This window comes from Perca fluviatilis, chromosome 21 (assembly GCF_010015445.1).
Source record: "Perca fluviatilis chromosome 21, GENO_Pfluv_1.0, whole genome shotgun sequence".
Lineage (NCBI taxonomy): Eukaryota > Metazoa > Chordata > Actinopteri > Perciformes > Percidae > Perca > Perca fluviatilis.
This window is the reverse complement of record NC_053132.1, coordinates 7,762,536-7,789,814: the sequence shown is the minus strand read 5'-3', so window position 1 is coordinate 7,789,814 and position 27,279 is coordinate 7,762,536. Positions and strand designations below refer to the sequence as shown.

The following is a 27,279-nucleotide window of genomic DNA, read 5'->3' as shown; positions in this document are numbered from 1 at the left end:
ATCGGGTTAGCAGAAGGCTAAGCTATTAGCAACATTTTCTCTCCATCTCTGAAACGCTTGTTTGGTTTTATTGTCAGACTCTCTTCTTGAGAAGTCAGTCTTCCTTCTTTGAGTTGTTGCCAATGCTGGAATAGCAACCTTTAATGCAGGATTTTCCTCCATTTAATCAGACGTTCACCACCGATAGGGACATGCACATCTGCATTTGTTGAACAGCCAATGGAAATGCTCTAGCTCTAAAATGACCTGTGATTGGCCAAAGTATCCCGTCATAGGCTAGATTTCCTAAAGCCTGAAAACAGAGCCAGGAGGAGGTGCAGAAGTCTAGTTTTCTCTAAGAACATTTGAATTACAAAATGCTGAAATGTTTTTATGGATTTTTTGCGCAGTGACACCCAATACAAATATGCCTACCCCAGCTTTAAATAATACATTAGCAAAGCCAATATTCATTATATCAGAGACATTTTTAATTCATGGTTCTGTGAATATTGTAAATTGATCATTTCTCGGATAGAAATCTTATTTAAAGTGTACAAAACTGACTTGACTTTTAATACCAAACTCAAATGTCTGTTTGGTTGTCGTCACCAGGACGAGCAGACTCCGCTGCACATCTCAAGCCGTCTTGGTAAGCAAGACATCGTCCATCAGCTGCTGGCAAACGGAGCGTGCCCAGATGCCACCACCAACTCCGGATACACACCTTTACACCTGGCCGCCAGGGAGGGACACAGAGATGTGGCTTCAGGGCTGCTGGATCAAGGAGCTAGTCTGGGTATTATTACCAAGGTAAATCTGATGTGTGGAGACAGATACTTCCAGGACATTGGTTGTTTTGCCATCTGAAGGTTGATGATAGCACATGTTTCATAAAACACATGTTCCATGTGCACACAAACACTTTAGTTAGAAAGCAAGAGGATTACTGTAACTGCGGCACATATACACGGACTAGACACATACTGGTCCAAAAAAAAGAAAGAAACTTCATCGTACATCAGTTACAGTTGACTGCCATTGAGTGAGTTGGGTCAGAATAACTTCTCTAGAGGCTGAAAACATTTTTCCTAGAAAGGTTTTCTTTGTGCATTACTCATTTCATAACACCCATTTAAATTTCAATAGAGCATTTAATGGCGGCAGTTTCAACACTGAGGAAAGTCCCCAAACTCTAAATACAGTCAAACAGAGGAAATGGTTCCAGGCGATTTTTCAGCCATGACTGGATATTGACTAAACAAAGAGAGGAACAGACTCTACTTATGTATTGTTTTATATTAAATACCTTGAGGTCCTTTTTTAAGGTCCCACCAGCCAGGACCCATTGAAGTTAAACTAGAAGGGCACTCAGAGAGCGCAGAACTCCGCCAAGGCCAAATGCCCTATCTCGCAACATAACAAAAGTAAAAAACTGATTTGTGCATTTGCCCCGTAATTTGGATCCGCTCCAAAATTGAATGGGCTTAATGGGCTCCGACAGACAAACCAAAAACATGACATTCTTGGCGGGGGTAATTCGATCAAAGACTCACAGATGCCATTCTTGTATTTTTCTCGTTGTGTGTTTTAGTGAACGGCTGCTAATGATTAGATAACATTTTTAAAAACTGGATCTACATGATGTTTATTCATCATCTTCGTTTAGCATGTTAGCATGCTAAAATTAGCTAATTAGGTGGAGCTAGAGGAAAACTCAATAGCATTCATGTATTCTGGAAACCATGAATGTCTGTATGAAATTCTGTGCCTCTGGAGTAGTGGACCGAGATGCTGCTAGCATGGCTAAAAGTGATCTAAATGTGTGCTTGCTCTGTCCTACTTCGATACGATAGCTGGATATTGCCGGAGCCATCTGTATTGACTGTAAAACATTTTAAAATGTTAAAGGTGCAATATGTAATATTGTGTGTAATACTGGCAGCTAGCGGTTAAAATAGTTACTGCACTACCAATTCAAAATACTGGAGAGTCGTCTCCCCCGCCCCCTCCTGCCCAGACTCGAAGTTTACGGAGGTTGCCAGGCTGAGACCGCAGCTTTCACAACAATGTTGCTAGACGCTTTTCTCACATAGCCAGACATTACTCTACAGCACAGCAGAGTAGCTAACGGTAGATGCTGGCTATATTGACAGTCATAAAAGCCCGTGCTCACGCGGACCTCTGTAACCAACTGACAGACACACTTTTTCGGCTTAAAATTACAGTATGAACCGCTAAAAACACAACAACCTCACTGTCCTCTCCACACGCCAGTCAGGCACACTTCCTCGGCTTAGACTTACAATACGAAACGCTAAAAATACCACTACCTACCGAGCAACACACTTCATTGGCTTAGAATTACGTCAACAATCGCTAAACAAACTGCAAACTCACAGTCCTCTCTTTCCGATTTACAGCCCCCTCCGTGGTTTAAAATAACTCACCGTCGGCTCCAGCCGCTGACGAAGGCTACGCTGTAAACAGCCATGGGCTGCTTTCCTGGTTCTCCGTTAACGTTAGCTAGCAGTTAGCAGGGTTAGCATGCGGCGTTAGCCAGGACCAGTCGGGATCACTTTACTGGCTGTGTCTCAATTGTTTTCGCGAGTAACCAACTTGCTCCTCTGGCACTATATACCGTAATTCAATATGAGTATACAAATGTTGAAATGACAAAAAAATGCCCATCCCTAGTAGCTGCGGTAATATAAGCCTGAAGCTAATGTTTACCTCTTCAGTAGAAAATAAGCCAACTCAGCGTCCTTTTGGGATCTAAGCGTCTCCATCTTTCAAATACATCTCCAATATTTACCAGGGGTTGTTACGTCTCTGGTCACGCCACAACTGTTAGAAACATGCTGTTTTCTTTTTTTGGTCGGTTAGAATCTATCTCCGTTGATCCTGTTCGTTTGTGTGTTGCTTTCATGGCTGTACTACCGTTACAGCTGTAGCGCTGGGTTTTGCTGTTTACAGGTATATCTGGCAACCCGGCCTGGCTGTCAAACTGGGCCATTGATAACAACACACAGATCAAAACATAAACAGAAATTCCGTCACGGAATGTAAATTTCAAAAAGAAAAAATACTGACATTAGCATTGTTGTCAGAAAAGATAGTATTTCAGTTTAACATGTTTCCTTAATATCTGATGAGGCATTGGTGTCATTTTTGGATTTATTACAGTACAAATATTACATATTGGACCTTTAATGCAGTCCTATTATACACACAATCAGCTTCATAGATTGTATTTTGATTAAATCTCTCCCTGCCGCCTTGAAGGTGCGATATGACGCAAAACGAACCAAACATTAATGTACTGTAGAATGTGATTGTGGTTAATGTGAACGATTAGCCATTGCCTCGGCCATATTTCAGCCCAATTCTAGTTAGAGGCCAATGTTGTAGCCAGAGCATTGTTACATATCCTATTGATCACCAATACAGCTGAGTGAAGGTCAACGATTACTTAATTTCACATTAAACGATAGATGAGAAACAAATGTGGGCTACGGTCCAAACATTTCAGCGGGGTCGAATATCTTTTTATTTTTTTTTTATTTATTTTTTTTTACAGGCAAGTCGTTAACAACCGGTTCTTATTTACAATGGCAGCTTGACAAGTGGCAAAGCCACTTAGGGAAAGGGAAAGAGGGCTAGAAAATAAAAGACATACAGTTTAGAAATTACATAAAATACAATTTGAAATACTACACACACAGCAGTAAACACTTATAAAGAGAGAAGTGCACAGGAACATGGGTAAGAGTTAAACGTGCGGTATACTCGCCGTTCCCGACCTGTCTCGCGCCAGTGTGACGTAACTATTTATCGTGACACTAGTTGCAGTCTTCTCCTGAACAGAGGTGGTGCAACTGAGGAAAGGCTACCAACTTTGCTATTTCTACGGACTAGAGGAAGAAGAAAAAGGTAAAAAATGGCGAAGAGAAGAGAAGCAATTTGAGTACTTCAGAAGGTCTGTGAAACGATTCGATGACCTACTTCGTCGGATCAAGCCTTTCATTCACCATAAAAGAACTCATCTTAACCCAGAAAGTCCTGGCATCCGGTTGCCCTCAAACTCGTCCATGCTTCCTGTTTCCGCTTTGTCGCGCGTTGCTGAAAAACATAGTGTGGTGCACGACCTCTGGTCGCACGCTTAAAGTCCTGGGGCTCAGCGAGATCTACGTCATTTTGACGTCACATTGGCGCACGACAGGTCGGGTGCAGCGACGTAAGAGAGGGAGAAACCATACGAATATTTAGCTGGAAAAATTATGATGTAGAGAAGCAACTGCATATGTCCGTGAACAAGGATGATATGATGGTTTTGATGGATAAAACGGAAATTAATTTGTCCGGTTGGAGAATCTTTTGCAGAGCATTCCAGTTGCGAGTGGCGGCAGATTGAAAAGATGCGAGACCAGAGGCAGGGTTGGTAGTGGTGGATGAACATATAATAATAATAATGATGTTTCATTAATCTAATCTGATAAAAAAAAATTAAATAATGTGTGTATTTGGCTATCGTGACATGCATGACTTTAGATCATTGTCATTCGTTCATCCACCTCTTCCATATTCATATTGTTCAGGGGCCTTGAACCAGGAAGCCAGTCTGGATTCTGTCAAGCCCCATAACTAACTGTCACCTCGTAGAATACACACACAGAGCTGGGTCTATCTGGTCAGAGTGGGTTCATGGATCTGTGTTGCCTCATAGCTGAAGAATGTGATGTAACGCACACAACACACATTTCCACACCCCAAGCTCTTTTTTAGTTTCGTCCTTTTTAAGCAGCAAATAATCAGTTCCCCATGTTTTGTCATGACATAACCCTACAAATGACTCAATTATAAGTGATTGAACACATATGGTTCTGTGGAGCAGCCATGTATAGAAAATAAATCACAAGAGAGCTGTAAGTAACCCTTAACTGACGTGCTTTTAACAACAATAGTATTGGATTCTGTAATACATTTGGTTTAATGTTCTTTTCCTGTTGTTGTGTGTCTCTGCAGAAGGGCTTCACTCCTTTACACGTGGCTGCAAAGTACGGGAAGATCGAGGTCGCCAACCTGCTGCTGCAGAAAAACGCTCCGTCTGATGCTGCTGGGAAGGTAACGCGTGTTGAAGTACTGGTGTGTGAGAGAATGATGGTTTTAAGAGGGACAAAAAGAGCTCCCACATAAAGGGCACATTAAATAATGTATGCAACTCCCACATGTTTGTGTTACAGCTACACTCAAAGCTTCCACAGTATTCTCTGTATCTCCACACTGCACTATTCTGTATGCATATCACCACCTAACAATCCTTGTGTGTGTGTGTTCAGAGTGGGCTAACTCCACTGCATGTGGCAGCACACTACGATAACCAGAAGGTGGCGCTGCTCTTGCTCAACCAGGGAGCTTCACCGCATGCTGCTGCAAAGGTAAGAGTCAAGTTAAAGGGAGTTGAATCGAAAGTTTCTTAGATAGATAGATAGATAGATAGATAGATAGATAGATAGATAGATAGATAGAAGATACTTTATTCATCCCGGCAGGGAAATTTGAACATTGATGCACCAAATCTCTCTCTCTCTCTCTCTCTCTCTCTCTCTCTGGTTCTGGCTTGGGTTGAAAGCAGGCTGACCTAGTTTGAATCACCCACATGCAATTACACTGTGTTCTATAGCTGAGCTAAGCATTCTTGATTGGCTGGTTGAATTCCCCTTTTAACACTCTAATGGCATCTATCCAGAAAGTGCTGCCACTGAATTCAGTTAGGCCCCAATATTTGTCTCTCATAGTGTTTTCAGGCAATGACCCTAGACATAGAAGAATTTTAGCTTTTTTTTCATTTATTTTTTATCTATTAATATCTTTAGGTCCTGGACATAAACTCTAAAATCTCCAAGTGTTTAAAATGTAGTTGTACACCCCTTAATAATACACATTTTAAGAGGATATCAATCAAACGAATTGCAGCAAAAAGTTGAAATAAAGAGAATTGAGCTAGAAGATATGGCTGAAGTCAACTTCATTTTATTCATATTTTAATCACAATATCGCGATATTGCAGCTTTACGCAAAATTCCATGTAAGATAATCAAAGCAAGCAAAAACAGTAAAGAAACCTATTTCCCAAAAGTAAAAAGTATTGCATTAAAACAAGAGACTGAGATTCAGATTCAGAATATTCTAGCTGTGGCTGTATGTGAGTGACTGACTGATGGTGGAAGAAAACAAAGACGATAACTGCCTTCTCTGTCCCCAGAACGGTTACACACCGCTCCACATTGCAGCTAAGAAGAATCAGATGGAGATAACCACCACGTTACTGGAGTACGGCGCCTCCACCAACACGGTGACTCGCCAGGGGATCACTCCTCTGCACCTCGCAGCACAGGAAGGCAACGTGGACATAGTGACGCTGCTGCTGGCTCGAGACGCTCCAATAAACATGGGCAATAAGGTACGAGATCCGTGTGTAAAAATTGCCACTGATACAGATGTTTGTCTCTGTCATAACATGGCAGTAATATTTACATGTATGGTGTGTTTGTGTGTACTATAAACTTGTGTTTAATGGCCAAGGCCTCACTTCAAAATTGATCCAATTCTATTATTTTGCCTGTGCGTGTGTTTGTCTGTCCGCAGCTAATCTTGTATACTACTGGACCCATTAGCCTTATATTTTTGTGCACATTAATAACACAATTTTTGAAAAACCTATTTTATTGACTGCTCTTTTGTATACCATCATTCACTGCTGACACTCGTCGCTCCTTTTTACCGGCCAGTAGGGGCTGCAAACAAAGAACTTCTAACATATCAAGAAGTGCCACTCCCTCGTTACTTCCGGGTTCTGAACTGGTTGCAGTTCCACCAGAGTTCCATATAGGGGGCGCTCACAGGCCAGTGCAGAATGAATGGGGCTCTATGGAGCTATACCCCTCAAAACCCACTTTTCTCAGGATATAATTTTTTGTCTAGTAATTTGAATGTTGCATTCGAAAGGGGAGGCTAAAAAAATACACACTGTTGTGTGTTAGATTTTTTTAAAGTCCCTTTTTTGTTCTAAAAAGCCTTTTAAAATGTCAATGACGTCATACACATATACGGCCGGAGATACTGCTTTACGGCAAGCTCTGAGTCGCTTCCTTTGTTCTCTCGAGGCATCGACAACACAGCTGACAGGTAAGGCTCTCCCTGTTAATACATGTGCTAGAAGACCACACCGAAATATTCACTCTGACATTCAGGCTCTGCTTTGGATGCCGTCAAGCGGGATCTCCGATCGTAATCACTCCTTCACTGACCAATCAGCTTTCATTAGCAGAATGCTAGCGTGTTATGGGCTACAACGACTCACCCTGTAAGAAATCAAAAGGACATAAGTACTCATTCATTCAACTTTCGACCTATAACCCATGTTGAACTTGCAAAAACTACAATCAAATCTGAGGTTTCTCAACGACAATCAGGCGAAAGAGACACATTTAGCCGTCTAGCTCCATAGAGTCCCATTCATTTTGCACTGGACCGCGATCACCCCCAGAGGAACTCTGGTGGAACTGCAACCAAAATCCGGTACAATGGGGCTGTATAGGGAGTGGAATGGCTTTCCGTAGACCGGCTTTGCTGCAAGTCATCAACAGCTTCTTCAGTAGCAAAACGCATTTCTGGCAATCGGCTAAGCTGAAAAACAAACTTCACCTGCCACATTTTGGCCTTTTGTCGTGGCTCAAAAATGCACATCTATAGGAAGGTTTAGTCTCGTTTTGAACCGGAGCATCTGCAGATCAATTCCTTGCCATCTTGACTTTAAAGGTCCCATGACATGGTGCTCTTTGGATGCTTTTATATAGGCCTTAGTGGTCCCCTAATACTGTATCTGAAGTCTCTTTCCCGAAATTCAGCCTTGGTGCAGAATTACAGCCACTAGAGCCAGTCCCACAATGAGCTTTCCTTAGGATGTGCCATTTCTGTGTCTGTAGCTATTGAGGAGGAGAGAGGGCGGGGCAAGGTGGAGTGTGGGGGTGTGGCCTTGACCGACTGCCATGCCTTGCTCGTTTGCAAGCCATGATGACTCTCTCTCATGGGTTGGCCAAATTCTCTGGGCGGGCAAAGCAGAGAAAGGGGAGGTAACCTCGCTTGTTATGACCTCATAACAAGCAAGATTCCAGATCGGCCCATCTGAGCTTTCATTTTCTCAAAGGCAGAGTAGGATACCCAGGGCTCGGTTTACACCTATCGCCATTTCAAGCCAATTGGGGACCATAGGCAGGCTGGGGGAACTCATATTAATGTTAAAAAACCTCATAAAGTAAAAATTTTCATGCCATGGGACCTTTAAGGGAGCCAGGTGGGAGAATTGAGTAAGATTCAACTCTTCTTTGTTTGGGAAGTGAGAGGGAGATACACCTGGCGGAGATCTGCACTTTACAGAGTGCACTTTTTTAATTTGTGTTGGTTTTGGTATGGTCAACTCCCATTCTCTTGTTATTGATGCCCCATAATCCACAGACCTGGATTGTATTGTACTCAATTCAATGCCCTTTCTGTCCCTCTGTCTCTCTCTGTCTGTATATTTACTGTCTACCTACCTCCTCTGTCTGTCTGTCCTCAGTCTGGTCTAACTCCGCTCCACCTGGCTGCCCAGGAGGATAAAGTCAACGTTGCCGAGGTCTTAGTCAACCAGGGAGCTACCATAGACCCTGAGACCAAGGTAATGATTGTGTCTTCTTGTCCTTAGTCACAAGGTTGGAGATCAGACAGCTTCTCAGGGCCTGCAGCGATTAAAGTCATTCACTTCATAAAGTTTCGTAAAACACATTTCGTATTTAAGTTTCACAATTTAAGCAGACAAAGAGGAGATGATACCAACAACAGTGACTGGATGATCATCTCTTTGCTAATCACATTTTTCCAAATGACTTTCTGTATCATCAGCTGGGATACACTCCTCTCCATGTAGCCTGTCACTATGGCAATGTGAAGATGGTCAATTTCCTGCTGAAAAATCAGGCAAAGGTCAATGCTAAGACCAAGGTAACTATTTAGTGTGTGTGTGTGTGTGTGTGTGTGTGTGTGTGTGTGTGTGTGTGTGTGTGTGTGTGTGTGTGTGTGTGTGTGTGTGTGTGTGTGTGTGTGTGTGTGTGTTTATTCCTTTATTTCTGTGTGCAGAGATTTGAGGAATTGCATATTTTCAGACAGTATATATTCACCACACATCACTGACTGTGCATGTCAGTGGGTGTAGAATGAATGTATTTGGTATTTAACTTTCTCTCTTTTCCCCTCCTCTGCAGAACGGTTACACACCTCTCCATCAGGCTGCACAGCAGGGACACACACACATCATCAACTTGCTGCTACATCATGGAGCATCGCCCAACGAACTCACAGCTGTGAGTAACACACACACACACACACACACACACACACACACACACACACACACACACACACACACACACACTATCTTATTAAAGTTTGATCTGGCTCATGAGCTATGTAGATTGTAATCAGTTCTCTGTTTCCAACTTCTACCATAAGTACCAAATATCCAGTCAATCAGATGTAAAACAGCTTTGATGATTAAGGTTTTAGTGCACACTTTAGTACTTAATAGTTTTGATTGAAATTTGATTGATGAAACCAATGACTCGCCTCTTTTATTCAATTTTTTTTTTGTCCAGAATGGGAACAGCGCTCTGTCCATTGCCAGGAGGCTCGGCTACATATCTGTAGTTGATACACTCAAAGTGGTCACAGAGGAGACTTTGACCACTCAGGTGCGGATCAGTTTCTGAGAGCATGTGTTCAAACATACCATGTGTGTGCTTGGTTGACTGTTTCCCAAATCCTTCCCTTTTTGTAATATAAAATGATGGCTATCTGCAAGAGCTTTTATTTTAAATTAAAGTGCTCATATTCTGCTTTTTGGCTTTTCCCCTTTCCTTTATTGTGTTATATATCTTTTTGTGCATGTTATAGGTTTACAAAGTGAAAAAGCCCAAAGTCCACCCCAAAGGCACTTACCATCTCCAACAGAAAACACTGTTCACCAACTGCTCCAAACAGCTCTATTGTAGTCCAGCCTTTACTTCAGAGACAAACGTGGTCACTTTGTAACACACGTTATAATGCTCTCCTACCTGCTAGCGTGGCACGCCCTCATACTTCTGACTGGCTAGCAGCTACTTACTGCGCATGTGCGACTCCCAACAAAGATGGAACAGAAGTGAGATGCCTCACTCTGTAGCTAAAACAGAGAGCTCAACACACAGGGTGAAAAGAGGAGCTGCAGCAATGTGCAGTACAACAAATATATGGTGTTTTCTGAAAATTAAACCACATAAACCTATTCTGGTACAACCTCTAAATACAATTATGAACCTGAAAATGAGCAGAATATGAGCACTTTAATCGCAATTATTTCTGAGACAATTAATTGTACAGCAAAATTGGAATTGTTACAGCCCGATCCCTCTCTTTCCTGTTTTTTTTTTTTTAACATGAAACATCTGCAGGAAGTGTTGAATTTTAATTTCATGCTAGCTTAACACCGATCAAATAAACAACAATGTGGAGTAATGAATGAAAGCAGTGTTAAAGTTATTAATTAATTTAATTAATACTGTGGAAATATAACATGTCACGTTATTCCAATGCCCCTTTTTTTTTGTTTTTTACCCAGCCTTATTTGCTGGACATTGTGTGATTAACGGCTTTAATTTCAAACTTTTCTGTAACAATTGACTGTTTTGACAGACTGTGATTGAGAAGCACAAGATGAACGTTCCAGAGACCATGAACGAGGTGCTGGACATGTCCGATGATGAAGGTAAGGATTCATTTGACTGCTTACTGGTGTGTAAATTCTGTATTACATTAAATCCATATAAAACGGTTCTCCAAACACAACTTGACCTCAGTCACAAAATCCGGCAGAGACATCCAACGTCTATAAAATCCCAGGTTGAGTCATATTTGGCTTTTGGGCTGTAATAGGTCACAGTGCTGGCCCCTTGGTTGCAAAATTTCCCCACTGTTGTTGTCATGGAAACCGTTATTTTAATGTTGCTGAGTAGTTTTTTTGTTTCCATCATTAACTTACTCCATTATATTTTAATAATTTGACATTCTATCAACAATCATGATATAAACCTTTATTTGAACATGTACAGAAAACACAGTGAGGATTCACTGTGTTTTCTGTTATTTCTTTGCCTTTCATTTTTGTTATGGATATCATTTTTCCATATTTCTTGGTTCCTTTTTTTCTCTAACCCTCTCCTCCATCCCAATTACACAGTCTGTAAAGCCAATGTCCCCGAAATGATCACAGAGGACTATATATCTGATGTGGAAGAAGGTATTTTTCATCTTTCTTCATTTTTTTGTTCTTTAAATCTTTTTCTTCTTTCATACCTCTTTCTTTCTGTATGTCCTCTGTTCTTAACATCGCCAATCTCTTTTCTTCTGGCGTCATGATTTATATGTGCTTTATTTAGTTGAAAGTAGGAAAATATTTGCATTATAGCAAAGGTTCTCCATCTTTCTTATTTAAGTCAGAGGTACTGTATAGTGTGATGCACCGCCCTGTACTCGAGTACTTTTAGCTGCTGCTTCCCGCTTTGACTCTCTCCTGCTGTGTTGTTGTAAAGCCTCCAGTATTTTCATGCATCCAAATGTAGGGAATATGCCTTTTTTTCCTCCTGGTTGCCATGCCAACTGTCTGCATATGGCGTTGTGGAGTGTGTGACAGATTTCTTTTCATGCCATGGAGTAGACGGCACACACACACACACTCGATCCTTTGTCTTCGGGGGGCTTGTCAGTGACGCTTCCATTGTAGTTTCACACATTCGGGCCAAAGCAAACACGGTGTCAGCTGCTTGTGTGTGTGTGTGTGTGTGTGTGTGTGTGTGTGTGTGTGTGTGTGTGTGTGTGTGTGTGTGTGTGTGTGTGTGTGTGTGTGTGTGTGTGTGTGTGTGTGTGTGTGTGTTTTGTGTATCTCTTTTCTCATGGTCTCTAGTGTGGTTTAAAAAGCGGCTGAACTTGAACTTTTCACTGACTCTCACTGATAAGATTGGGGGGGAGGAAAAAAAACCTAAAAAATTGATATATTGGGATTTTCAAATCAATAGCTCGTTTCACTTCTGCCCTCTGGTGTTTTTGATAAAGCGTCTGCGTTGTTTGTAAAGAATGGTAGGCTTTCAGTTTTAACAAGTCACATGTGTCATGCTGTCTGCACACGCCAGTTTTTATAGCTGCTTACTTTCAGCAGCCTGCAGAAACAAATGGTTACTTTCTCGCAATGGTTTAATATGAACCGATATCATGAGATTACCAGGTGTGTCATAGTTACAATTTCTGCAGCTGCCATTTATAATTTAGGGCTGTACCAAATGTCTTTTATTTATTTTTTATTTTTTTACATTCAAAGCTTCTATTGAAGTTTTCAAATGATGCTTCAAATGTCTGTCATCATATTTTCTGACGCCATCACCCTAAAAAAAATCCTCAATTTGATCAAAGTGATTATTCGGATTAAATGGGTTAGTCTTTTTTTTTTTTTAAATCAACTTTCTTTAGTGAATATAACACATCAGTTTCGTCAACATAAATATATGTAGGCAGCAGGCTGATCCAATAAGGGCATAGAATAATGATGAAATAATCATCGCGCCTTTTGGATGAAAGCAACAATATGGTACGACAGAAACAACGCTCTGGAGTTATTAGAAATGTTTGGAGTCGGAAACAATCCTACGTAGCCACCACTATAATCTAACTCTACAAATAGTATATTTTAATAACATTAGTGTAGCCTAATCTTTATCTGCATCTGTGCAGAAATACCAGGTTGAAACAGAATGAATAGACATGCAAAAAAAGAAAAAAGAGCTGCGCAGCTTTCGAACGTCAACGTTATAAATGAAGCTTAGAACTATTCAGTCCAGCCTTGTTATTTTAAAAAAAAATTTCACATGTATGCAATATAATGTCACATCAATCTCTATATAGAATGGACTGTGCAGGATGTCCTAAAGTCTAGGTCTGTCCCATGAATTATGGCTCTTTGGCTGAATATTTAGTGTGTCTTTCTAGTGAAGCACACTTGCAGTAGATGGGGGGCAGAAAAGAGAAATATGTGGGGTGAGTTGAGAAAGAGAACATAGGAATGAAAAGAAAACTGGATACAGCCGTCTCTGTCACTAAAATTCCTGCATGCATGATTTAAAAAATATGGCAAATATTCCAAAGGGTTTAAAAAATGGGTGAAGGTGTATTTCTGCTTTATTTGAACAGAGATGGATGTTGGAAATATCTGCATCAGCTATTCCTGTAAGTTCAACAAAATGCTGATGTTGCTGTAACTGACTCCAATAATCAGTCTGCAGCTGAACTAATTGAACTAAACTCATTTTTCATTTGTATATTTATGTGCCTGTTTGCCCTCACACTGAATTTGTGTAGGAGTTGTTGTCTTTGTTGTTATGCTTGCGTAGTGTGGCCATCTTTAATTTCTGATCTAAAAATATATGAAATGTAACTCTAGACACACACGCACGCACGCGCACACACAAGCACGCACGCACACACATGCACGCGCGCACACACACGCACGCATGCACACGCACACACGCACACATACCAGCTGAGTAACAGCAATGATTAACATCTCTAATAACTCACACAGTCCACAGTCTAAATAAGCACAGCCTACAAACCCTCTGCAGTATTTCACAAACTGTTCTGGACTTTACAAAGAGTTTTTCTAGAGTTGTAAAGTTAATTAATATGTGGCCAGCATGGATATAAAACCTGAATCACGAGAAAACCTAACTACTTAGAAGGCAGTAACATATTTACCGCACGTTGGCTTATATTTGATGCAAAGTTGTCTACTTGTTCCAATAATTGTTTTTAAGTGATGTAGTAATCGTAGTGTCCAGTGTTGCTTTTAGGTGAAGATCCAAAATCTGTCGTGTGTTTTCATCCTTGGCCCTGCATGCCTTTCTTTGGCTTTGACATTTCATATTCTAAATATAACACACTTGCTATTTAAAAAAAAAGAAAAGAAGTGGGACTAAGTTAATAAGAAGGCAACCCACTCAAATGGCAACTAATCAGTAATCTGTAACTAAGATAATCCAATATTGATGGTTTACATTTGGACTTGAGTCAGACTTAAAGGGATAGTTTGGATATTTTGGAGTGGGGTTGTATGATGTACACTTCTCCATAATCAGTGTATTACCTACAGTAAGTTTGGAGAAACAGACGGGAGTACCGACACGGAAGCTGAGCAATGTCCTGCTGTGGACGTGGTCAGCAGCTAAACGTATTTTAGACGCCTAAAGAAATCAGTAGCAGTGTAAGTGTACTATATTTGTGTGCTATATTTAGAATATTTTCGCTGCTTGACATTATCCTAAACAAGCAGAGACAGGTAGAGCAAGAAGAGACAGACAAGACAAAATATAAACAAAACAAAGCACAGCATATCAATAAAAACAGAAATAAAAGAGTTAGGGAGAGCTGCAGTGAGGATGTATACTGCACTGTACGTACTCCTATAGGTGCTGCATAGGTAGAGTTTAGATGTTCGACAACTGAGTCACACACCCACTTACTATTTCTGTCCTGCAGTGAGCTCTAGGTATCTGTCCCCCACACATATACTCTCTGTCTCTCTCTCTCTCTCTCTCTCTCTCTCTCTCTCTCGCTCTCTCTCTCTCTCTCTCTCACTCACTCACTCACTCACTCACTCACTCACACACACACACACACACACACACACACACACACACACACACACACACACACACTGGATAATCCTAGAGCAGGGTGGGTAGGCGGGAGAAAGCCGATCTGTTTGTGGGATCGCCGGACTGTGAAAGAGAGACAGACAGTAGTGGGTGTGTGTATATGCAGGAGAGAGAGAGAGAGAGAGAGAGAGAGAGAGAGAGAGAGAGAGAGAGAGAGAAATTTGAAGGAAGTTGAAAGCAAAAGTTAGTTCAGGGTGCAAATCCTGCAAACTGGACTTCTGGCTGAATGAAGTGCTTTAAAGCAGGAGGTGAGTTGTGGCTCGTTTAGGAGGCTGAAATGAGACGGCGAGGTCCCGGAGAAAGGGCTGGAATGTCACCAGATGGGGTCTGTAAAGTGTGTGTGTGAGGGAGAAAGTTTAGAAGAAAAAAAAGGGTGGGGGGGGGGTGCTGTAGCTGCAGGGGGATGAGGGGACAGGAGGGTGAGGCGGGGGTCTCCGGTGCTTTGTGGTTGCTGGAATGCCTTCCTTTTCTTTCTCTTTTCGTTCCTCCGCCTGCATGCACTTGCTCCACTCTCCCCTCTTTAACTCCTCCTCTCCTGCCTTCTCTCTTCCAACTCTGCGCTCGCCGGTTCATCAGTAGGATCTACAGTAACTCTGAGGGGAATAACATGCTGCTTACTGTTTTCCTGCTAGGCCTGTAAAGTATGTTTCAACCACTTTTTTTTTTATTTTTTATTATGGCTTGAATGATTTGTTTGCTGTGATGACATGGAGTTCTGCTGTTTTTTTATTGACTGGAAACATCCTTTATATGAAACTTTATTTCGATATAAAATTGTTAAACCGCTGTTATTGCCATTACTGCTAGCTCACTGAACTAACCTGACATAAAAAGGTACTGACAGCAGCAGTATTTGTTGCCTGCAAGCCTACTGTTAACATTTGTTTGTCATTTAGGGACTGGGACAAAAAGCCTTTTAGTGACAGCAAATACTTTTGTTTGTGTGTGCTTGTTGGACTAGTGCTGAACTGGAAAACAGCCTCTGGGCAGAGGCTGCATTGATCTGTCAGTCTAAAAGAGCTTCTCTGTTATGGTCTGCAGGGACGGCAATAACAAGAAACACCAATATGCCAACAGCCAACAATTTGCATTCATAGAATTCCCCAAAGGAACGACGTAAAGCTAGTTTTATTTAGGGTTTTATTGAGTTCATTCATTCTCTGTACACTGTAGTTTCTCCAGAGTTTTTAACCGGTCGCACACGCGAGGGATACTCCTAGCAGATACTCATAAAAGATGGAAAGACAGTGTGTAACCTTTCTTCGGCCCTGTGTGTTTTCAACCTGCAGGTGACGATGCAATGACGGGGGACACAGACAAATATCTGGCCCCCCAGGACCTGCGGGAGCTGGGGGACGACTCGCTCCCTCAGGAGGGCTACATGGGCTTCAGTGTTGGTGCGCGGTCACAGAGGTAAGACGCACTATAACACTACCCTGCCAGTCCATAATCAATATTATGACTATTTCTGAAGTTTTCTTTAGGGTAAATGTAGCATTTTGATATTGAACTACAGCTGTCACAAGATGATGTTGTTGATTTGTAAAGGCCCGGGCACACCAGCGTTAAAAACTGCAAACTTTTCTAGACAAAGCACATTATAACGGCTCGCAGGGTTCCAGAGTTGGTGAACACAAATGTGCACCGTTGACTCACAGTTGTAGGACACATAGAGCCAAAGAGTCCAAAATGTAGGAAGCTATTGCAGCTTGTTAGCTGTATGAGTCTTAAAAACACTGATCAGATTGTTGTGGGGTTCCTCATAAAAAATGGCGTGAAGGAAATCCCTCATGGTGCTGTACAATTTGCTACAGCTGTTCTTGCTCAAAACGAGAGGAAAGCTTTTTTTCCAAAGAAGCAAAGTGCAGTCTTAGACAGGAAGCGACAGGGTTTTTTGGAAATTGTCTTTTTTTAATTGCAGGCATGTGGTAGACATCTCCACCATGGTCTCCTTTTGTTTATGGTGATTACAGTCATCAAGGTAACACTGGATACACTGAAGTTTAGACGTGCTGAAGAGTCTTTTTCTCTTAATGAAGTTGTTTCAAGTTTATAAGTAATATTGTAATAGAAAATAAAAAAAATAAAATATATATATATATATATATATATATATATATATATATATATATATATATATTTCTTCTTTCTTATATTGTCCAGAAGAAATAAGATGGCAGTTAGGCTTTACATTATTCTGACCCCTGAAACACAATTGTTCCTCTCACCAATGGGAGATCATAGTTCGCTTTTTGTGGTTGTTGAACGTATTTGCTCACACAAAAAATATTGACACTTGTGCAACCCGCTGAACAGGGAGGGGTTATTGAATATCTGAGCGGTGACACACACAGAAACTGAGCCACAGGAAATTAGAAACATGTTCGATTTCATGGCCCTGAGCCCAGGGTTACATCAACACACACCGTTTGAGTGTGGGGGGGGGGATGTGTGTTTGTGTGAATTAGTTTAACCCATTTGCTGGTTCCCCTGTAGGAATGGGTTCAAATCTCTTTGCAGTTCAGTCAATTTAGGAAGTGAATTATCTACAAAACTCGCTATTAGTGAGTTGAAAGAAAGTGGTAGTTACTGTATGTCATGTATGTTGTTGTTTTTTTTTCAGTGATTATTCAAAATCTTTTAAACATCACAAAAAGCAAAAAATGCATACCCAATTAAAATTTGTGACGCGGGAGGAGCCGCTTGGTCCAAAGGTAGTTTTGTCCCACTGTATATTACTGTTTTCAAGATTTTATTTTAATGATATCCTCACCAAAGACACACAAAAGTCTCCTGGAAAATCTAATGATTCTGTAGGTTTATGTTGTGGCCATCAGATGGAATTATTTCTTCTCTAAATACTACAATACCCATGAGCATCAGCTGACGTTGCTATGGCAAGGATGCCAAACAGAGGCATGAATTCTATCTAGCATTGAGGGTAATCTTGAGCTCAGCCTGACATTAGCTCGGTGTTTCTTACCCAAATGCGTCTTTGGAGTCGCGGTTAACTTTGCTCCTTAAAACTGCACTAACATTTTATGTTAAAGCTTTAGTGCGTAACGTTTTGACATTAATGAACGTCCGTTACATTCAAGCCATCGCCAAATGAGTTGCTACAAAGCTAATTAAGACTATCAGCTCCACACATCTCTCTCTGGATCTCTCAGTATGACTATGTTCAGAAGATTGTGGCGTTCGGCGACTTTCGCGCGCAGAAACTCGAGTGAAGATAATTCCCTCTTCTGAAGAGTCCATCATGTTTTTTTAATCCTCCGTGTCCTCCATGGCTACTAGCAACTGTGTGGAGGAGGGGTGGGGGGTGGTGCACGGTCACAGAAAGCTTGTATCATGTGGATGCGCCAACAGTTTTGTTGTCATTACTTAGAATTCCTAATGGGGGAGACAGAAACTACGCACTATACAGTATAATCTGAAAGTGTTTGCTCGTAGTGAAGAACCCACCGAGAATTATCACCCGACTGTGTTTTTTTTTTTTAGGTTTTAGTGTCTTTCAGCTTATTGTTTTGGGTTTACGCCCCCCAACTTTACTGTGTTGGTTCAGTCACAGGCAGCTGTTTTCAGTAAAAAGAGCTCTGAGAAACTGTGTCTACTGTATGTCTACCTGCTCAGTACCAAACAGCAGACAGACAAAGTTTGCAAGAAGCTGGGGAACATACGGATAGCTATTGTGCCTAGACCCCCCCCTGGCTGCAAATTAAATGTGCTGCCGCTAGGGTGCATCTAGATTTCTAGGCTACCAAGAAATGGCAATTGTGTCAAAAAATTGCGATTAGAAAATAATTTCATAATTGTTACAGGCCTAGAGACAGGCGGTCAGAGAGTCAGTCAGTCAGTCAGTCAGTCAGTCAGTCAGTCAGTCAGCATCTGGCCGCATTCTACCAACCTGGCTTTTCTCCTTTCTGCATCTCTCTGTCCACTCCTCTGTTTGTTCATGATCTTTTATTCTCTCCTCATGTCCGTTCTTACCGTTAGTCCCAAAGTCAGGTAAGGCTGAAGGCATGAAGAGCCCCCCCCCCTCCCCCCCCCATCCCCCCACCTCCACTACCATTTCACCCCTTTCCCTCCCCTGGCACCCCCAGACTCCAGTCGCTACTTTGTGGTCCAATGTAATACATATTTACTGTGTATGTTTGACTACTAACTTAATGATTTTGTCAAGTTTTTTTTATGTTTTTCTTAACACTTTTTGTATGTTGACATCAGGCACCGTGTTGTGTAATGGGGCTCACTTGTGTGATCGTCTATCTTTCAGTTGAAAAGCGTTCTGCTGTGTTCCCTGCTCATGAGAGAATAGCCCGTTGTGCTTGCTTTTGTGTTTGACTGTGGTTACTGTATCACCAATGCCTTGGGCCTTTGTGGCTTAGCCACAAAGGTGGAGCTTTGCATCATTTTGGTTTCTGTGTGGAGTTTTCCTTCATCAAGCTTCCAGGGACCTGAACTGATAAATCTGTAGGCAACACTGTAGCTGTTGCCTTCATCAGTTTAGTGTCATGTAATGGACAGTGCAGAATACTGTAATCTCACTGTACTGTATGTTGTCAAGCACTGTTATTCTTAAGAATATGTACATTTCATATTAAAAAAATGTACATTAAAATACACATTAACACTGCTTTAATAGTGAAAATAGTTTGAGAAATGACTAGATATTTATTTTGAAAAGAAACAAGTTAATCAAACAGCAGGATAGTTTTTTTTTGCCAACAACAGATCTTTTTAAAGTATCATACATTAATTTAATCTATTGCTACTAACTACTTTTTGTTTTACTTTGCATATAGCATGATGTACAACACAAACCGGAATTTGGAATCTAGTGGATATATTACAAATACTTATGTTCAGCAATTATTACTTTTAAACATCACATTATGTATCTTTTCCATACATAGAATTCAAGAGCATTATTTTTTATCCATTTATCTCATGATAATTTATGGATGATTTAAAATGCCTAAATTTAAAAAAAGTTCAATACAATTCACATTGTTATATGTATTTCCTTGTTATGTATGCATTTACTGCGCTATAAATTAGACAAAAAAAAACATATGCTGAAAGAACAATTATTTAGCTTTTTGTCTTAAAAAACTGAATTAATTGAATGAATGTAAACGCCCCGTTAAAATCAAACACTATACAGAAAACACAATGTATTGCATTTCAGTGATATCCAAAAGAGAGCCGCATAGACCTGCCTATACTAAATATACTGCACTTGTATTAGTTCATGAGAAGGTGTGAGAAGGGAGGCGTTTTAAATCTTCCACAATAAATCAGCTTTTTTTAAGTTAACTATAAAGGCAGAATCACCGTTGCATTCCTCTGTTTCGGCGATAGTCTTGACCTTAAATGAGGGAGACACATTTGAATGGCATGATAAAAAATTATTTTGTTGTCTCAAGGTAACAAGATAACAGGATTATTATCTCATTATCACGAAAACACAACCTTTTGTTTTCCCGATAATCCTGTTTCCAGATAATTACTTTATTATTCTGAGATAGCAAAATACTTTTGCAATCTTCAGATAATAGATATAGATAACACACACACACACATATATATATATATATATATATATATATATATATATATATATATATATACACACAGTATATAGCAACACAGGCTTCCATAGCTCTGTCATCTCAGAATTAGAGGTGTGTTTTTGCCATGTTGTGCTACAGAGCAGCTCCTAAGAGCACCGGCTAATTGGTTCACATCGGTTTACTCGTGTAGAGCAAACAGCGCTGTTGTAATTGCGGTTGAGACATTGCAGGCAAACATTCATCATGTCATCGCTCAGGAATGCTCTTTTTTGCCTCATAAAAGTCTCTCTGAAGCAAACAACATCACAGTGTACCGTCACTGACAAATGTATTGGGACAGAAATGTAAAATCTTTGAGTAATATGCGTGAGTATGAGACAAAATGACAGCAGCTAATTGTTGGCCAATACCAGCTTCCTGTCCTAGCCCTGTGTCCATTGTCCATCATACAGTAATCTGCTTATCTTTCATAAGCTACTCTGCTTCCCTCAGGCTTTTAGGGCATTTCAATTGTGTGGTAGCATGTTGTGAATAGCCCAGTCGCTAAGACTGAAGAGGCTAAAAAAAAAAAGCTGTCATAAAAAGGTGAAGCCACTGTAGTGATTGTTGTAGCATTGTTTTTGCGCTGTACGTTCACCATCCAAGAGGTGCACTGACGACTGCATTTGCATCTGGATTTCTACAGAGATTGATGTTTTGTTGTTGCCTCAGACACATAGGTATCATTTGCACACCGATCACTTCTTTCTAGCTCTGGGTTTTATCTTGAAAACACTTGACATCCCTCCTCAAGAGCGTTCTTTCTTTCCTTGTGGTTGTTGTCACTGGTGGCATAAAGTCAGGTTCCTGGAAGCTGCATGCATTTAATGTGTTTATGTTTGTTTTTTCTTTTCACTTTCATACACCTCCCCCCCCACCCCCTTCCAACTCCTCCTCACCTCCCCTCTCCATCATTGTGACTGTTGTCTTGGTAATCCGTGACTACTACGGCAACCACACCAAGCCTGCGTTCCTTCAGTTCTGATAGGTCCCACACGCTGAACCGGAGCTCGTTCACGCGGGACAGCATGATGATAGAGGAGATGCTGGCACCCAATAAGGAGATGGTACGTACTCTGTGTCTTTTTCTTTTTTTTTTTTTGTCCTGTTGCTGGCTTCTGTCTCTGTATTTCTTTCTCTTTCAGTTAGTCATTAACTTCACCAGAGAGACAGTTAATGTCTCTGAAAGTGCCAAAGCTGTCTTGGTGCTTTGCCAAAAGCCAGCAATCCTCTTACACCTGAGTTGGTGTTGACATAAAGACGACCAATCCCGTAACATTTTACTGAAAGACTTAAGGAATGAGATTAGTGGTTAGTGCTGCTATCTAAAAGGGATTACTGTGATGACCCACTTATATTAAGGCTGCAGCAAAATGGCTCTTAAAGTAAAGTTGGAATTCAGGTGAAACTTCTTGTAGAATATATCCAATAAATATATCCAACATGCCGAAAGACAACACAACTCTTTTACCCCCAGGTCTAACATCAGCAGATTCTTACCTCAGGCTAAAACCTTATCAATCATATTTTAGCTAGAAATGTGTTTATAAGCATCATAATCAAACCTAATCATTTTTGTGCCCAACATCAGCGATCAACTGTGCTGTGTATTGTTAGAAAATGTGCATGTACAATGTCATTGCCAAATAATACGCGAGTTTTACTGCTGACACCAAAACATTGATTGATGAATCCTTATTTTGGGGAATATACAATAAACATTTTCATTTACTAGAATATTTAAAACCGCTCCATACAATAGCATTAAATGGGTGCTCCAGGTTTTTTAGTATTGCACTTCCAAACAGTTGGAGGATAGTTAAAACAAAAGCATTGTCAAAACGATGCAGTAGAGGATGACATAACTAGTTGTCCAAAACACTGTATCCTACACTTCCCATAATGCATCTCTTTGTTGCCCATTTCTCTGAAGCTGCATGCAGCCAACTTATAACTTTAATTGAATTTTTCAGCTCCTCCAGAGGCACAGAATTATACTGTACAACTGTTTTAAGGCGGTATAGTACTAGCCATGACTAGTAAATTAAGCTTCATATCTAAAATCAGTGGCGTGCCCGTTTAAGCTCGACCACGAAAGCCTCAGAGAAATTAATATATTGAAACATTTTCAATTTGAAAGCAATGAGACGGAGAACTTTGAACCTTTTGTCAGAAGGAGTCTGTACATGCTCTAATATGCATGCAATGTTTTTGCCTGCAAATGTGTGACAGACAGTGCTACTACAGTGAGACACACAATGCAGTCATTTGACGAGTGCTCCAGAGTTACATGATTATATGTGTGAATGTAACAGCTGCTAAATAACAGCTCGTCTCCTCTCACGCTGCTCCAGACGCTCTGTAAGGAAAGGTCTTTCATTGTAGAGCAACATAATAAGGTAGATGTTCAACTGCATGTGAGAACATGTCATTCAGATTTTTCTTTTCCATCATTTGTCATATGCAGCATAAGATTGTATTTCTGTTCAGTTATGCCATCATCACAGCATGTACAGTATATATTCATCATTTACTCTTCATTGTTTTAAAGTGGACTGACTATTCTTTATCCGTATCTTGGTGATAAATAATTAGACACTACCACTGCATGAAAACTAGATTCCTTCCTTTTTAATTATTGTGGGATTGACACCTCATACAGTATTTCAATTGTTTTGTTCACATTAACATTTATCCTTTAACCCTCGTGTTGTCCTCCCGGGTCAAAACTGAAAATGAACACTTTTTTTATGCTTAAATAAAAGAATTCTACACAACTTATTTTTTAATTCATGGTCAATGAACCTAATTTTTATGAAATTATATCAAATTTTTTGTGTTAAAAATGCTGAAATTATGAATTATTTTGACTAATAGTTAAGATCAGAGGAAGAATTTTGTCAAAGTTTAGTTTCAGGATACGGTTTTGAAACCATAAAGGAACTGGCTTGTCATCTTGTTATAACATAACAAAAAAATGGCAACCCCTTTGGAAATCAATTACTAAACTTTTTATAGTCAGATATTAGATGGTTTGGTTACACTTGAAGGTATCTACATAAGAGTGACATGACACTGTCATGACTGTGTCATAAACATTATAAACAGTCATAAACGTTTATGACATAACGCTTCTTTTAGTAAGTGTCATTCGACAAGTTATGGTTAGGGTTAGGGTTAGAGTTAGGGTTCATGTGTCATGACTGTGTCATGAAAGTGTCATATGTTCATGTTTTCTTGTTTAGATAAGATTCCTATAGGACACCGAATTTATGAGTTTAGACTTCATCAGCACAGTCATTTTTTCTCTTTTTCTTGGTTATTTAAATGCATGGCTTCCTGACAAAAGCTGCCATTTCTTAGACATTATTATTTCTCTACTTCTTGTGTACATGCAATGAGCTTGTTGTTGCCTCCACAGCATTTGGCGGTGGCTAAGGACTGTGACAACGACTCTCTGAGGAGATACAGCTGGACTGCAGACGCACTGGACAATGTCAACCTGGTCTCCTCACCAATACACTCCGGGTAAGTTTGAAAGGATGAGTGGATAGAGAAGGATACAAGACACGTGCATATCTTTGTTTCCACCTACCTGTATCTATATTTTCTCTGTCTGTCTTCCTTTCTCATTTTCTTTCTTTTCGAGAAGAACGGCTCCTACTGTACCTGCAGCTGTTCCTCTTCACCCTCTCTGGTTGTCTGTTCTTGATTGTAAAGCTAATCTGTTAGCAGAAGTTACACTTCACACATTTCCGTAATAACTGTATAATAATACGGTACGGTACCAAAACATCTATACTCAGAAACTACTGGTTAGCTTAGCTTAGCACAAAGACTGAAAACGGGGGAGGGGAAACCGACACTGTAGCCTTGCTAGAATCCGCCTACCCGCACCTCTAAATCTTACAAACTGCTAAGCTAACCAGCTTCTAGCTGCAGCCTTATATTTAACAGACAGATATGATATCTCCTCATCTAAAGCTTGATTTATACTTCTGCGTAAAAATCTATACCGTTGCTACGTACGTAGTTAGCCTGACGTGCGCCTCTCGAAAAATGTCACTACGCTACGTCGCTCGGCCGTGGCTAGGTAGCGTTGCATTTCCCTTGACTCATTTCCTGGTTCTCCTCCTCCATAAACAACATGAAATCAAGGAGAGAGTTAACTTCTCCTGCTACAGATTTCCCACCGTGGTCAGAAAGCACAGGGGAGACACTTTGTTTCTCCCCTGTGACTCTAGAGTCGCTACTCGCTCTGAAGCTAATTGCCGTCACTCTCACTTTCTCCCTCGCTCTATCACCCACTCCCCACTAGAGTGCAGATCAGGCCGCATTTTTCTGTCCGAGCCCGGCCCGAGTCCAACACAGTTGAAATCTCATTTTCTCATACTAATGACACATGTAGGTTTGTTTGTGTGGAAAGCCTTTTATTAAGCAACTGTAGGAAGGCATTCGGAAATGTCAACAGATGAGCGCATCAGCGCACACGGGGGCAACAAGCGCATGTTAACACAGGCGCGCATCTACATAATAATCTTTTCTAAATTTTAAATGTTCAATGCCTTGTCGCGCTGACCCGCACCCGAAAATTATTTCTAAATATCTGTCCGAATCCGGCCCGGCCCATCGGGTATCCATCCTCTACTCCCCACACACACACATGCCGGCTCGACGCACACACCAACAATTATAAACATCAGGCCGCTTAGGTAGGCTACGCCGAAAACTCTGCGTGGAGCCTCCACAGAACCACAAATTAAGCTTGGCTCTCCGTCAGAAAGCAAATAAGCAAATTTCCCAAAATGTCGCGCTGTTCCTTTAAAGGACCCCTTGGTAATCATCTTCTCAGTGGTATTTCCAATGACAAAGCTCTGTTGTTAACCTGACACTCCTGCGTTGCTTTGTCGTTCATCCTGCAGTTTTTCCTCTCCGCTCCCGCAGTACGACAGCAGGTGATTGACTGTGATTGGTTGCCCTCTTTCATCACCACCACTACCTTGTTTGTTGTTTCTTCCCGTTTTTTTTTTCTTTTTTCAGTGACATCACACCCTCCCCTCTCTGTTCACTCATAACATCTGTGTTTGCGCTCCTCACACATGAACTGTGTTTGTTTCCCATTTGGATTGTTTTTGGCCATGTGTTTATTCCTTTTGTTTGGAAGAAATCTTTGTGAGTCTCTTAACGGATCTGAATGATTTTGTGTTACAAAACCTGGCAGATGGGACTTTGTACAGCGGGATTCTGAATGTTTTTACATTTTCCAACTCTTTGTCAGTCGATCAGTTAAAATAGAGTAAAGTCAAACCGTCATTAATCAGTTAAATCAGTTGAATACAGTCCTATTCGAGATTAATATATATATCAACCAGGGTTTCCCCCAGAAAAGTTGTTAGGCCTGGTGTCAAGTGTCTTTTTTTGACTAGGGCCCGGCTGGGGCCAGTCACAGACTGATGGCAGCGTTAATGGAGAGCCCTGTAGTTTCTGTGATAACACAATCATGGACGGAATCGCGAAATTGAGAATTTAAAAAAGCTTTAAGACAGATTTCAGAGGGCTCTACATTAAGTGAGCGCTAAAAACTAACTAGATATTTAAAAATATGACTATGTCTAAGGTTCCAACCGAGCCGCCCCACTTTTACTAGTTCAGAAAGTGGCTTAGGCCTTGTGGGGGCCAATTTAGGCCGGGTGGGTCCACCAGGCTTACAATACACTAGTGGAAACCCTGTCAACCCCAGATACCATGTGTGTTAGTTAATGGATTTTATAGTCTGTGAGTCAATCTTTACATTCACAGACTTAAAGGGATAGTTGAGATATTTTGAAGTGAGGTTATATGCGGTTCTTCTCCATAATCAGTGTGTTACCTACAGTAGATGGTGGTCGGCACGCCCCCAGTTTGGAGAAGCAGGCAGGAGTACCGACACGGAAGCTGAGCAATGCGCTGCTGTGGACGTGGTCAGCAGCTAAACGTATTTTAGACACCCTAAAAATCCGTTTGAGCATATGCTATATTTTGAATACTTCCACTGCTAAACATCGGCCCTTAACAGGGAACTGAAGCCGTTGTATTCATCCATGCTCTTTTCAATTGACAATCCATTGACAAAAACAGGTTGCTTAGCTGGTTTGCTAGTTTTGTTAGTTCCTTACCATTTTGAAACGCCAAAGTCACACAAAAACACAAACATACTAACCAGTTGAGGCAGCGGCACCGTGTTCTGCGAGGTCAAATGATTGTTTTTGTCAAAGGAGTCTGGTGGCTTTGAAGAGAGGGATTTAACGGCTTCAGTTCCCCATGCAGTGAAAATATTCAAATGTAGCGTACGCTTAAACTGATATAGATTTTTTTTTAGGTGTCTAAAATACATTTAGCTGCTGACCCCGTCCAGCAGGACATTACTTAGCTTCCGTGTCGGTACTCCTGCCTGCTTCTCCAAACTGGGAATGTGCCGACCGCCATCTGCTGTAGCTAACACACTGATCACTGATCCAAACTATACCTTTAATCATACTTTTCAAAGGTTTCATTTATGCAAAATTACAATTCTATTCACACCATTTGTTCAAAAGCATATACACTAACATGACATCTCATTTACCAAATTGCATGGAGTGGATCTGTGTGTTGTGTGATTTCCTTCTTTGAGTTAAAATGAGTGACACACAGAACTACACCACCTTCTAACATGGATAAAACACAGGTTACACTGGAGGCTCCTGTGTTGGCATCTTGGCTTATTTGTCCCCACTAAATAGCATTCACTGAAGAATGTTCATTTTCTGGAAGTGGCTGTAGCAACGTACTTGATGAAGTTGGTGTTGTTTTTCTTATTAATAGTAACCACC

General features: G+C 40.8%; 1 protein-coding gene across 24 annotated transcripts in view; it reads left to right on the top strand.

The window, feature by feature from the left end:
- LOC120551330 (ankyrin-3-like) overlaps positions 1-27,279 on the top strand; it is a 72,582-nt gene that overhangs the window by 5,664 nt on the left and 39,639 nt on the right. For 12 of the 24 annotated variants that reach the window (XM_039788678.1, XM_039788675.1, XM_039788657.1 and 9 more), the window contains exons 5-21: positions 595-792; positions 5,005-5,103; positions 5,319-5,417; positions 6,245-6,442; positions 8,600-8,698; positions 8,923-9,021; positions 9,282-9,380; positions 9,672-9,767; positions 10,747-10,819; positions 11,291-11,350; positions 13,291-13,326; positions 16,103-16,226; positions 18,810-18,821; positions 21,393-21,495; positions 22,783-22,827; positions 23,850-23,956; positions 25,351-25,383. In XM_039788678.1, coding sequence (XP_039644612.1) covers positions 595-792; positions 5,005-5,103; positions 5,319-5,417; positions 6,245-6,442; positions 8,600-8,698; positions 8,923-9,021; positions 9,282-9,380; positions 9,672-9,767; positions 10,747-10,819; positions 11,291-11,350; positions 13,291-13,326; positions 16,103-16,226; positions 18,810-18,821; positions 21,393-21,495; positions 22,783-22,827; positions 23,850-23,956; positions 25,351-25,383 — 1,580 coding nt within the window. Of the gene's footprint in view, positions 1-594; positions 793-5,004; positions 5,104-5,318; positions 5,418-6,244; positions 6,443-8,599; positions 8,699-8,922; positions 9,022-9,281; positions 9,381-9,671; positions 9,768-10,746; positions 10,820-11,290; positions 11,351-13,290; positions 13,327-14,813; positions 15,062-15,291; positions 15,455-16,102; positions 16,227-18,809; positions 18,822-21,392; positions 21,496-22,782; positions 22,828-23,849; positions 23,957-25,350; positions 25,384-27,279 lie in introns of those variants that run through there. The other 12 variants (XM_039788656.1, XM_039788665.1, XM_039788662.1 and 9 more) reach the window with 12 other exon arrangements.